At 37.4% G+C, this 13,594-nt stretch overlaps 1 protein-coding gene across 1 annotated transcript in view; it reads right to left on the bottom strand.

Annotated features, from left to right (window-relative positions):
* Nucleotides 1-13,594, bottom strand: part of SLIT3 (slit guidance ligand 3) — a 484,962-nt gene that overhangs the window by 95,199 nt on the left and 376,169 nt on the right. Inside the window, exons 17-20 of the mRNA XM_031555673.1 lie at nucleotides 11,392-11,542; nucleotides 10,405-10,479; nucleotides 6,134-6,277; nucleotides 2,952-3,095 (exon numbers count right to left, since the gene is read on the bottom strand). Coding sequence (XP_031411533.1) covers nucleotides 2,952-3,095; nucleotides 6,134-6,277; nucleotides 10,405-10,479; nucleotides 11,392-11,542 — 514 coding nt within the window. The remainder of the gene's footprint in view (nucleotides 1-2,951; nucleotides 3,096-6,133; nucleotides 6,278-10,404; nucleotides 10,480-11,391; nucleotides 11,543-13,594) is intronic.

Raw genomic sequence — 13,594 nt, 5'->3', positions numbered from 1 at the left:
TGGAAGCGAGTGAGATCATATTCACAGAACAACTTCCATGACACAAATCCTTAAAATGAAGTCACCCACAATTGGAAACAAGCAGCAGGTGTACATAATCAGGTTGCTGGAAAACCTGCAGTTTAGAAAGTAAGGAAAGACTTGCAGAAATATTCATATGGTCAGTCTACAGATCACTCGCATCAAAATAGTAATTATGCCCATTTTATAGAGGTTTCTTTAACTTCATGTGTTACTGCGCATTAGCTGAGCAGCAGCAACTATCCACAGACCCTCATCTTTTTTCTTGGCAAACACAGGTTAACATATCATTAAAAATATTAAATCCTTGGCTTACATTTGGATTATACTTTTCCTAGCAACTAAGCAACATATTAAATGAGTGGAGAAATAAATCTGTTGTTCTGAAACTTAAATAAATACAGGGAAAAATGTTAAAGATATATCTCGTCACAATCACATGTGTTCTACTGCCACTTTAGTGGCATTCGAATTTCACCCTTTGTCCAACTGAAGACCGGCCTCTTTCTTCTTTGTTTTAATATAAAGGTGACGTGAGCACATATATACTCTTTCCAAGCCAAAACTGTGAGATTAAGGATCTCTGAAGTGTCACATCGGACAAGAGATCCCCTACGTGACTTGAAAAGCAACTGAAAGTCTAGGGCAGCCAATTATTTTCATAATTTTATCTTGGAATCTGGCTGTTCAAGTGAACTTATCACAAACAGAAACATTGGGAAAATTGTTTTAAAAATTCATAATTAGTAATCAGAGTTCCCACATGCAATATTTAACTACTGTAACAGAAGCAAAGCAATCACGCTTTTAGCAAAGATGTCTTACTAACATTAAATTCATAAGTGCTTCCTCAAGGACACAAACATATTTTCAAAATCAAGGGTGAATAGAAGTCTTGAGGAATGAAATATTCATATCCTACTACAAGCGTCTCTGTTAAAAATTGCAAAGAAGGCATAGAATATTAACCCTTTAAATGAATTCTGGTGACCTGTTAGAAAAACATGCTGAAACGCATCTGGATATTGTTGAAATTAAGTTTATGTGAGAATAGCTGCATGCTTAAGTCATGAAGAGGCAGTTCTACTTACAAACATGCCCAATCGACACTAAAGAGACTGAAAGATACGACCGAATACCATGTATACAAAACTACAAGTAAACTTCCAATTAGGATGCTAAATACATATTTTGACTAGTAACAATTAATAAGAAGTGCTATTTTTTTCCTCCATTACTTACAAAATTGATGTTCCTCCACTACTGAAAACCATTAGCACTTTATTTTCAGAGCTGTTCATGTTTTGATAGTATCAGTGAGGCTGCTACACTAAGCAATAATAAAAGGAGCAATATTTTTTTAAGAGCTGTAAATACACCAAGATAAAAAAAGGAAAGAAATGTTAGATTTTGTATGTTCTGGCTCCCAATGACAGATACAGAGTTGAGTCATTGCAAATCCTAATTAACTCACAAGTGTGGGCTGAATGGGGAAAGCAGTCATAGTATACATCTTCAACAGTGTTGTCATTTCATATAACTACCTACAATAGAGTGCTTCTAGGAAATGAAAACATTTGCATTTTGGATTTATTTGTGAAAGATCATTATGCCCTGTTAGGTCCCAGTGTCACAAGAAGTCAAACCTCCTCCTGCCTTTACTGTTTGTGAATCAACCTAAAAATGTACAAAATGTAAAAATGAACAAAACTTTTCTTCAAGATACCAGTAGGAACCTGCCACGACCAACACGATTCTTAGGCAGGGCCAAAGCAATGCAGTCTTATTATGAGCAGCTTTAGCTTCTCTTGCTATAAATTCTAACATTCGTCATCTGCAGCTGAAAAAAAGAAACTGGGCATCTTCTAACAAAATATGACAAAGACACATCCGTGCAAACAAGGCAGGGACTTTACAGACTGATTCAGAGTTACAGCTATGAAGGAAATACAGATGCAATCGTGCAAGAAGCAGGCAGGCACTGCTTGCAGCACTGAGAGAACAAGCTTTCAGTGACTACCACTAGATTTGACCCATGACTTGAAAACAGTCAATAAAAATAATCTGGTTGCCTTTATTTCTTTGTCCACCAGTTTCAAGGGGGCTTTTGGGGCTACAGAAAATAAATGAAAACAAAATCTAGGTTCAAAACCTGAAATGCAATAGCTCCAATAGTTTGTTTTTATTGGACAATTAGGGTCTATTTTCAGGGCAGTGTGAAGTGAATTAATCAGACAACTTCCACTTACAGCAACATCAGGGTCCACATTCACAGCTGGAAACAAAGAGCAGACTTTCTCTCCATATTTATCAATCTGTACTTTATTAAAATGGACACATTGTAAGAAGTACGGAAGAATATTTAGCAGCAATGGAACTGCTTCAAAGAAGTACTGAGAAATATAAGACAATTATCAGAAAAGCTTAGATTAGAAATTTCAAATTCACCTTCAGTAGGACTGGTGTATTTTGTCTTATTAGGCTCTTCTGAAAATCTAAGCATTAGCTACTTGTTTTCTTCTGATATTTATCTTATTCGACTGAAATCCAAGAAGGCTGTTGTTACAAAATTACTCCACTGAAACTAATGAAGCTTTGGGGAACTCAAGTGTAAAATAAGCTATGCAGCTCTGAATCTGAAGAAGCTGCTTTACATGAACTCCTCCTGTGCACTGTACTAACATGGCAAAACATGCAGTCATTCTGCCTGAAATTGGCAACATAAAATTGGCAACAGTTCTAATGATTTTATGAATGATACCCTGATGGTTTCAAACCAGTGATTTCAAGAGAGGGTTTTCTTTCTTTAAATGAAGTTTTCCAAATAGGAATAAGTAAGACTTTTGACTTTGAAACTCAAATGCTGTCTCCTTGTAAAGAAAGTATGGAACAAAAACACCACAACATGTTCACATTTTAAGATAACTTACATTGTAGACAAAGAGACTAATGTGCTGAAGGCTCCAGGTGTGATGGTGCTGATGTGATTGTCGTACAGAGAAAGAAGCCTCACTGAGCTCAGTCCAGCAAAGGTGTCATTGTTTATGCAGCTGATAGAGTTGCTCCTCAGCATTCTGAAAAGATTTAAGAAAGAAATTAAGAAATATTGGGAGTGGGTACAGTTTCAGGCTAGGATATTCTGTTTCTAGGGCATCAACAGATGGTTTAGCAATCACTAGGCTCCATTTTTATTGACTGCTGTAGGACTAAACAGCTAGAGGAGGGCTAAACTCAGGTAAACATTGTCTCCTGAATTTAAAACACATTTCTTCTACACAACATTAGAAATTATTGGAAACTGACATGTGAAATTAGCTTGGAATCAAAATTATCACTAGTGGTAAACTTGAATTAAATACTCTCAAGTCTCTTGATTTAGTAAGTGAGAGCAAAACACATTTCAGAGATGCACTGAGAAAGGCTGTCAGAAATGTGTGACAGCAACACTAACTGCATTGCTTCTATCATGGATGTAATCCACAATGCAAAAGCATGGAAGGAAACAGAGTCCTTAGCAGAAATGAAGGAATAGCTTAAGAAAGATTTCCAGATGTAAAGCAAGCTCTGAAATCTTGGTAGTATCACTGACAGGACAGAAAGCAGTAACCATTCCATAACTGTTTTATTTTTTGCTCTCTGTAACATATGAATCAACGCTGTGTTTCAGAAGATATCTCTCTCTGAGTTGTTACGGTAACAATGAACTCCACGATAATTTCTAATTAATCTGAAAGATTGTAGTGTCTTGTTTCTCTCCACAGCAAAAAAAGGCTTATGAGTATTTGTTACAAATCATGCCACTCAACAGCTGGATCTGTAAACATCACCACTGTAATATCTCTACTTAGGTGAAAAGTTATTCAGTAATTAAAGCACACAATCAGATATACACAGAATACATGCAGCTCATGCTGCTCTTCCAGTGGATTGATGCTCTGACTTGAGGACTGTTCATTCTATGGGATCAGATTCTTGCAGTGAACAATGAAAATTCAGACTCTGTCAGAAGTCTGGCCTGCAATTGCCTGCAAGTTGGGCATTTACGTATTAGATCAGTAGACTCTTCAGAAACACCAAAGAGAATTAGATATAGCAGAGAAGAAATCACAGTGTAATCACAAACACTCAGTGTAAGACCTGGATATTGCACTGCTTTAGCATTACTGTTCTCTGTATATAGTAATCATCACAGCCACCACAGTCCCAGACACAGAGACTCACACCTTGTACATGGAGTACTAAGCTGCTTGAAAGCCAGGTCAAGGTCCCAGGCTCCAAAAGGTGAGCGTAATTACAAAAAATAAGGCCTTCAGTGGCTTTGGTCACTTCAGGAAATTCATATATTGAAGCAGTAGGAAACATATTCTCAATGCTGTACGTAATCAGACAATAGTTCTAAAAAGTGGTTGGATTACAATATATATTTCATGGTGATCTATTATATTTTAGGAAAAAGTATATTAAGAATTGAACTACAACTCTGTCCAGCGTGGCCTCTTCATAAAAGGTCCCAACTTTAGTGTTCAGAACAAGTTAATTAATGGATAGACATATATGTCCCTCAAGCTTAAACCTTTGCTTTCATACCATGGTATACCATGCACTGTGTGCCCTTCCTGAATGAAAACTTATACTTACAGATCCTCATTTCATGCTGTGTGTATTTAGACTGCTTTATCAGCTAGGGAGAAATGTAGGTCAGGTCAGCAGGATAGCCTGAATATTAAGTATCTTTTTATTTAAAAAATGCTGAATACTCTTTAGGAGTATGGCTACAGCCTGCTTTACATTATGAAAATTAATGTAGTATCTATGAACAATATTTTAAATTCCCTTAGTAAAATGCTTACATTAAAGAACAGATGGCTGTAACCACAGGAAAATAATGTTAAGGAATAACAGAAGAAAAGATCCCTATTTGTCATTACAGGCCAAAGTCCTCCAAGTGAAGCCTGGATATTTTTTCATACTTGGACTGAAGGAATCGTGCCATGATATTGTGCAACATAAGATGCATTTGCTGCTAATGAATACATTGCAGATTTTAAATTTCATTTCGATTCCTAGAGTCTTCTTAATGACAGCAGCCACCTCATCAAGTGTTTTCTTTCCACAGCAGGGAGACTGTGCAGAAGTGGGTATTTTTCACACGCAGATCATACTCATCATCTGGCATGAATCTTTGTGGTCACCAGAGGCCTGACTGCCTCTCAGGATAGGGAAAAGGAGTTGATAGGATGCCATCTTGAAATCCTGTCTTTGAGTCTTCTTCCAATATATTTTTTAACTTGAAAGCAAATGAATGCTACTTACTATGAGTTTATGGAGAAGCAATACTTATAATAAGTAAATTGCAAAGTTGTTCTAAGTGCAAAATTAACACCAAACTGATTTCTTATGCATTTGTGCTCTGTGTCTCATATGCACTGTCCCCAACCGCAACCATGTTAATAGTACAGCTGCAGGTATGTTTTATAGCACTTGCGGCTATCTGGACATCCCAAAGCCACATGTGTGCTCATGGACAGCTATTCCTGGTGCAAAGTGAGTGGGGCAACTACCTTCTGCCAGCAGGACCTGCAATAATTTGGTTAGGCCCGCCTTAAATTGCTTAGCTACACCGACTTTTGGTGGTGGCATAATTCAAGCCTTTCTTTGGTTTCCTGCTGATTTCATACAGCGTATAGGATATTAAAAATCCCTTAGGTTCCTCCTCTCCTTTGAGGTTTGGTTTATGCAGACCAACAATTCCAATTTGGATGGAGGGGGTTGTGGGTAGATGAATTAACAGCTAACAAATACATTCCCACATGCCGTGTTTCTATAGGGAATAGTGTAAGTATTAAATGATTAAAAGCACCTAAATTTGGCTGATGACAGGTTCACCATCAAGTTGCTCCTGAAACTTTTGAAAATCCATTTTCTTCTACAGAAAGTACATCAATCTCTCACCTACTCAGGACTTTACTCAGCAATTTACTGCAGGTTCGTCACACTGAAACAAGACACTGCGTTCGAGCTTGTTGTCTAGTAACAGAGATTTTAGCAAGCATTGCTGAACTTGAGCGTTCCCACTCAAGATACAGCAGAAAAGAGAGGTCTTTGCACTCACAATGTCTTCAGCCCCGTGAGGCCTCTAAACATTCGTCCATGCACTGATTCCAGTTGATTCTCTGTCAGAATCAGCTCCTGAACTCCTGAAGCTCCATCAAACGTGCCTTCTCGAATCTCCTTGATCTTATTATTGCTCAGATTTCTGGAAAGAGACAACCAGTCACAATAAGAAAAGGATTAGTGTTTCATTCAAAACATATATCATCACACTGGAAGGGAGAAGGACAGTTATATGCTTTTCAGTGGTTATCTAGTAAAGCATGCAGTCAGCAAGGAGAGGATACAGCAGCTCAGAAAGTGTATTTAATGTACCTACAAATAGCTCTCTTCATTCCACTTATAAAAAATACAGATCAGATTATCAAGAGTATTTAAATCCATGGAATTACCAGCTCTAATACCTCATCTCATTGAAGATAAGTGTCTCAGACCTGCTATAAACAGGGTTTTTTAACACAGATTAACATCCTTGAATTTACATATTCTGCTTGGGACGGGGTGCTCAGCAGAAACAATACTACTACCACCGAAACAGGGATCACCATACTGAAATACGTTTATTTAGCGAATCACAGTCTTTATTTTAAACTGACCACTGGTATAAATGTAAAAAACTGTGTGACTGAATGCATCTGATACAAATTTTAACATGCGCACTCATGAGCTCTTAGGCATTTAAATTTAATACCATCTTTTAGAATGAAATGAGTATCATTTAATTCTCAGTTCACACCTACTGCAATACACAACATTATTTTCTAAATATTTACTCTGCCTTTGCAGCCTCAAGATGTTTGCTGAAGATCAACGCTGGAGAACTTCAGTCTAGAAAGTTAAATGAAGTCCTGATGGAATGAAAAGTGAATCTTCTGCATATTTCATATTTGTGAAAAACCCAGTGAATAGAGAACTTCTGAATGATAAAATGCCCTTAGAGATGCATAAAAATAAATGGCTTTTAATTATTTAAAACACTTATTTAAAAGGCCATAAACACATGAAAACCTTGGGCCTCAGACCTTCAAGCATACCCTTATGAAGTCCTGTACAGACTGTAGTGAGTAATCCTATTTGTTTAGGCTTTTGACAAGCAGCACTATTTTTGTTTTACTGTCTACAATAAAAAAGATAAAGTAAAACATGCACTCTTGTTCCCAGGAAGATGCCAAATTCCAACACTACTGCTAATACTGAACAGCATCTTATTCCAGAAATGATCCCACTACACACAGCATGAGTAATGGTTTCAAAATCCAATTCCAGGTGATATAAAACAAATGACAAAGTATCAGCTTAGCACCTGGGCTACAATGCTCAGAAGAACAGGCAATCTTGTTGGGATAAAAGTCGACAGAAGACATGGCAACAGGACAGCCTGGCCTCAGACACGAATAATGTGGGTCTTGCTCTTTCAGAAGTCATCACTTAATTAAAAAATGTTGAGTCTCAGAGATATGTTTCATGTGGGAAACTTGAGTATGCTGGTTTATGTCTGCTGAAATACTGTCAGACACTGGGCCCAGCATGTGGTCCATCACCTCTTGTGCATTCTGTGACCAGAAAGGAGCATGCCAGCAATCAGCCAAAAATGATATACAAGTATATAGAAAACTTAAATGCTGGTTTTGCTTTCCAGGGGTTTGTACTTTGTGCTAACACTTACACAAAGACTTAATGTGAGTTAAAAACAAGTCAGGGATGGATATTCTGACATATGCATTTAATTTGGGGGTTCAGCTATTTCTATAATAGAAACGTTTATAGCTCAGCATCTCTTTTGAATACTGACATAAATAATTGCTCCCAACGATCCCTTTCATAGTTAAGTTCACACCATGATGCTCATTTGTACAAAAATAAATGTATAACTAAATAAATGTTTGTGGTGAGAAAGGAGCATGAGTTATTAAAAGACTTTTGACTTTCAACTCACAGACTGCAAACTGACCTATATTTGTAGTTAAATGTTTTACTAGTTATTTTTTTACCATCTAAAAGATATTTAGTTGCGTTTCCTAAAAATGGGTGCAATTTTAATGGATGATCATATACTCAAGGCAAAAAATGCAAATATTGGAAAGGAAAGCTGGCCATAATTTGCCAAGGAATCGGCACCTTTACACCAGCCAAACCATCTCAGTTTTCTTTGGTGGTAAGGGACCTCTGCAGACAAGAGACTTCATTCATTAAGGTAAATAATGCCCCATTATTTCAACTACATAAAATCATCCAAAAATAAGCTAGCAGTTGCAGAAAAGCCCAATTACAATTACATGTACTCCTCCCATGCAAGATATGTGAAAATCCAAGATTAAATAGTATAACAAAGTTGCAAGAGAAAAGATTTACAATAGGTAAAAAAGATAGTGTCCTATAATACCACTTGAAGTACTGTCAATTACAGATTTCTTTATTTGTTTTCCCAAATTAAAGTTTCACTTATCAGAATGCAACAAAAAGTTGGTAGATGACAGCAATTACTCTTCTGAGTGAATATATCATCCCTAAGGCCTTACCCACTAGAATAACAGACATGAGAAATTACATACTTTGCAGTCTAGAATTACCAGAAAAATAATCAACTGCTGATACGAATCTTGAAAAATAAAAGCAGTGGAACTTTTGCCTGCTCTGCAACTCAAGAGAGCTTCAGTCTGTCCTTCCCAGCACTAAAATAATGTTTCCTAGATGATGACTGCAGCACTTCACAAGGAACTTTTTTTTTTCTGTGAGAAAAATTCTGACAGGCTTTACAGCAAACCCCCATTACAGAAAAACCCCATGGTCTCACAGTGCTACGCTTCTCTCAGGAACTGTTCTTGAAATACTGAAAGACAGTAGAAAAGAAAATGAGTCCTGAGTATTTCCCAAAGTACCTATGGCCTCTGGCAGGATCCAAAGAACACAGTCTGATAGTGATAGGGCAAGGGAGAATGGCTTTAAAGGAAAAGAAGGGAGATTTAGATTAAATATTAAGGGGAAATTCTTTACTCAGAGACCCTAGAACATGCTGTCCAGAGGAACTGTGGATGCTCCATCCGTGGAGGTGCTCAAGGCCAGGGACAGATTTGATCTGATCTGGTGGGAGGTGACCTTCCAGCCATTCTACGTTCTACAATTCTGTAGTCAACCTGGTCACTCTAGAGGGCTATTGTTTCTTTAGGGACTCCCTGACTTACCATAGTGATAAATTTTAATCCTATTTCCAGACATTTATTTTAGGGAAGAGGTCAAAAGAAAATTTCAGAAGGCCAAGGTTTACTTTATGTGTTGCTATGAATAGGAAATGAACAGATTTAGGAAGCTCTCAAGGTGAGATTGTTCACACAGTTCACTTTTCAGTCAGATTTCACCTAGCTTATGGCTAAAGTTTAGAATAATATTATTTCTGTTGATCTTCTTACTTCAACACAGAACAAGCTGGGTGCTACTCAGACTTAACAGAACCATTCATCCTGCCATACCTTCCGGGTTAATTTTAACATTTCACTGTGGTGTTCATCGCCAAATTACCACAAACACAACCACCAGAGTGCAGCCCAACTGCAAAAGCTCTGCTTGGTTCTTTTATTTTTGTTTTAACATACTAACAGCCTGTTCTGAGAGGAGTTTTACCTAGAATATAACAGGCTGTTGGTGTGTATAGGGTTTTAAAGTATAGTTTAGGAGGAGAACCCCAAAGCTATTGCATTCTTGAGGAGAAATGAAGCTTACAGTGAGTATTTTACAGCTTGTAACAAATCTGGCTGGCTTTTACAGAGTGAGTTCTTCTCTAGAACAGGATGGCACTAGAAGACTTAAATACTACAGACAGCCAGAGAAATATACTCAGTGACATTCATACACTCATGCAGTAGAGCAGATTGATGGTATGACTGAAAAAGGAGGCATGTGATAAGCCCACACAACATTCCACAATTTCATTTCCACTAAATAAAATCTATTTCTATATAATAAGTGACAGGAGACTGCAACCTCAATTGCCATGGCAAAACTTATGCTTAGGGAACACACAGCAGGTAACAGCCGATTCTGACTTTTGTCTCCTCAAGAAACTTCAGGTTCTGCTTATTAAACCAACTACTAAACTACTCTCTGTAGTTTAACTGGGCCTGTCCATCTAAGAGGTAACTCATCCTGTTTCCTTAAATTTACATTAAAAACAACGAATTCTGCTATGACAGTAGTAAACTATAGAACTTCAATCCTTCCTCCTTCCTTGAAGTCCAAGACAACATGTATTCTAACAAGCAAATAACTTGAACTTACATTTTTCTGAGGTTGGGCAATTTCTTGAAGAGTCCAATAGCTTCCAAAACAGAAATATCATTGTCATTCAAACGCCTGATGGGAAAAAACAAAAAGACATTTAATGCTTCACAGATCTCTTTAGATATATCTCTGTGACATACAGGACTGTCACAAAGAGAGAATTATGACCTTTGCAAATAAGATACTATCTGCCATGTGTCTCAGACTCCCGGAGCGTAAAAAGATATAAAAGCTTAGGATGCCTTTAAGAGCGTGATGCCAAAGGACAGAGTAAGAATGCCTGCTTTCAATGCACACAGTAAGATATTATTAACCTTCACCATCACAAGGCTTTGTTTGCATGTCTAAACCTCCCTCGTGCATCCTGTAAAAGAGATATGCATTTGGAGATCTGGTCCATTTAAACAGAAGCAATTTGATACCAAGTTATTTTCCATAAAATTCCATTGATCTTCAAAAATAATGCAAAAGCTGCCATCCTGGCAGGCTTGGGATGCAAATCCTTTCTCTGATGGAGCTCAGTTTTTCTACACAGAGACTTTTCTGTGTTTCTGGACATCACTCTCCTATATTCTTCTATCTTAACTTCAGAACAACAGTTCACATACTGTTTCTTAAGGTCAAAAAAAGACAATTATGTTTGAAAAAGACAATTACATTTGACACAAAGGCGTCAAAGGAAGAGGAACCATGAAAATGGCTCGTGTGAGCCACGTGACAAAGCACTATGTCAAGAAGACATGGAGAAGCAGCTGATGCACAGGGCCATGGCTCCTTTTTCATGTCTGAATTTAGTGTGAGAGCTAAGGAAATAAGAAAGCTGTGGTGCTCCCTCCAGAATAAAATTAACCTACCCAGTTTCACATGGCAAGGTGCCATGGTGAAGGCAGAAGGTGCCTTGATTTGCTGAGCCCTTATACAGCCTTTAAGATCTAGGAAAACCAACATGCCTGACTGAGCACATCTTGGAGAGGCAGCACTTACAGATCAGTGGTATATTCAGGAAGGTGGCTGGGTAACCGGGTGAGCTTTTGGTTGGAGCAGTCCACAACTGTTCCCTCGCAGCGACACTTCTCAGGACAGACAAGATCCATGAAACACTTCCCAGTGAATTTACTTCTGTAATCCTCTGACCCTGCAATAAAGGGAAAATACATTCCAGCAAACAGTTCCTGATAACTGCAGCAATCAGAGACTTATGGAACTGGTTTTCAACACTGCCTCCTGTCAGCTACAAGCTGCTGCACTCAATTTTAATATTTGCAAAAGGTTTTTTTCAACAATTTTTCAAATGACTCTCCCAGACTAGTCCCTGTTTTTTCATTCTTCCCTTGACAAATTAATTTCTTGTCTATCTAACCAGCATACCTGTTAAGGCATTTTTTTTACATCTCTAGCTAGCCGAGGGATTTGCTTCAAGGAAGCTCCAGCAAAGTTATTTTTTCCGATTTTGCACTGATTCCAGCAGGTAGGAAGAGGGATCACATGAAGGCAGGAGTTACTTTGATGCATTCAAATGACAAAAAATTTCTAATGAAGTCATTAAAAAAAACCAAAATTTTCAAACCTCACCTCTTAGAGCTATCTTAGAGAGCAACCCTGTGTAAGAGTACCTTGTCAACAATTTCCAACAATTAGATACCTTTATTAACTACATTAAACAAACAGCAGAAGAAAGTAATAGCACTTTAAATCATTTTCATTTTAATTAAAAAACGAGTAGACCATACTTAGTGAGAAGCACTCCCTCATGTGCCATTATACCATGATTGCCAGACCTCTTTGACTAGGTTTTTTGACCCATTCTAATGAAATGCTTTTCCAATTAGGCTCAGTGAACTAATCTATCCTTTTCTGATTTGGTTTTTCTCTTTTAATAACAGCAGGTTTGAAACTTGATCTCTGTGTTTCATGGAACCAGCAGCATTAATAAATGTGTATGCAATCAAAGCCAAGACAGACCCCGCCATGCAATACCTGCCCGCTCACTTCATATTTCACAACGGAAACTCCAGAATTGTCTCAGGAATTCTGTGTAATGTCCAGCAATCATAACTACCAAGAAATAGTTTTAACTTTTGCAGAGTCCTAAAAGCCAATTTCAACACTTTCTCAGGAATGATTTGAGCATGTTCAGATTTTGTAAAGAACCATAAAACAGCAGTGGAAACTTCAGCTGAAATTTTGTTTTAGAGACTTGACGACATTTTTTACCTGCTTCACTCTTCCAGACTGATAATTACACCAGTACTCATTTCATCAATGGACACAATTTATTTTTTTCAGAAGGAAAAAGGAATCACCTAAAATTTCTACTATTTTAACTTCTGTTACACATTACCTGCATTGGGTGATGCACTGACAGCAAGCAGTTCTGCAAGCAATCTAACATTTTGATTCCACTGACACACTCGGGTTTGGTTTTGTAATTCCAAGCTAGATTATGACAAACATTACATGCAGCTTTGTACACTAGCTCCTTTGTGGTGGTAATCACCTGCAGGTTATCATGGTTCTTGTAAATTATAAATTATATATCTGTAGTGAGACTGAACTACTGTTTTATAGCCTGATGGCACAGCACTTAAAATATGAGGAGCAATGGGCATTTTGAAGTATTTCTAACATACTTAACATCTCTTCTTACAACCATAATTTAAATTGCTTTTTTTTTTTGGCGGGGGGGGGGAGAGGGAAGGGAAAAAAAGCAGCACATCTGATTTCCCATCCTAAAAATTGCAGGCTTGGCAGTCTGGATAAAATGTCAAGTGACAAATGTACAATTTCTTGATTCCATAAACAGCTGTATTTGCTTAGACTTATAAAGTAGTACTTATGGCTGCTTATGATTCCTCAAAACAATGCCAACTATGAACAGCTACAAGGATCAGTTTATTAAAACTGGCTACAGTTATAGTACACATTGAAAAAAAAAACAACAGAATTTTTCAGTGATCAGAAAGTGTCTTGGAATTCCTCAAATTAACCCTTGAAGAAGCAATTCTAACTTTCATCGTACAAGCATTCTTTGAATGAATAATCACAACCATCATGAGGTTACACAGGGTAAGATTTTATTAAGTATACATTTTTGTCAACTTACAGATACAGGATTAATATTCCTAAGGAAAACAGAGAAGGAGGAGAAGGTAAGTGGGATGTTTTGTGAAGGAGAAAAGAGTGTATA

The sequence above is a fragment of the Meleagris gallopavo genome, chromosome 15 (genome assembly GCF_000146605.3).
Source record: "Meleagris gallopavo isolate NT-WF06-2002-E0010 breed Aviagen turkey brand Nicholas breeding stock chromosome 15, Turkey_5.1, whole genome shotgun sequence".
NCBI lineage: Eukaryota > Metazoa > Chordata > Aves > Galliformes > Phasianidae > Meleagris > Meleagris gallopavo.
The sequence above is the reverse complement of the archived record's forward strand: the minus strand, read 5'-3'. Positions and strand labels throughout refer to the sequence as shown.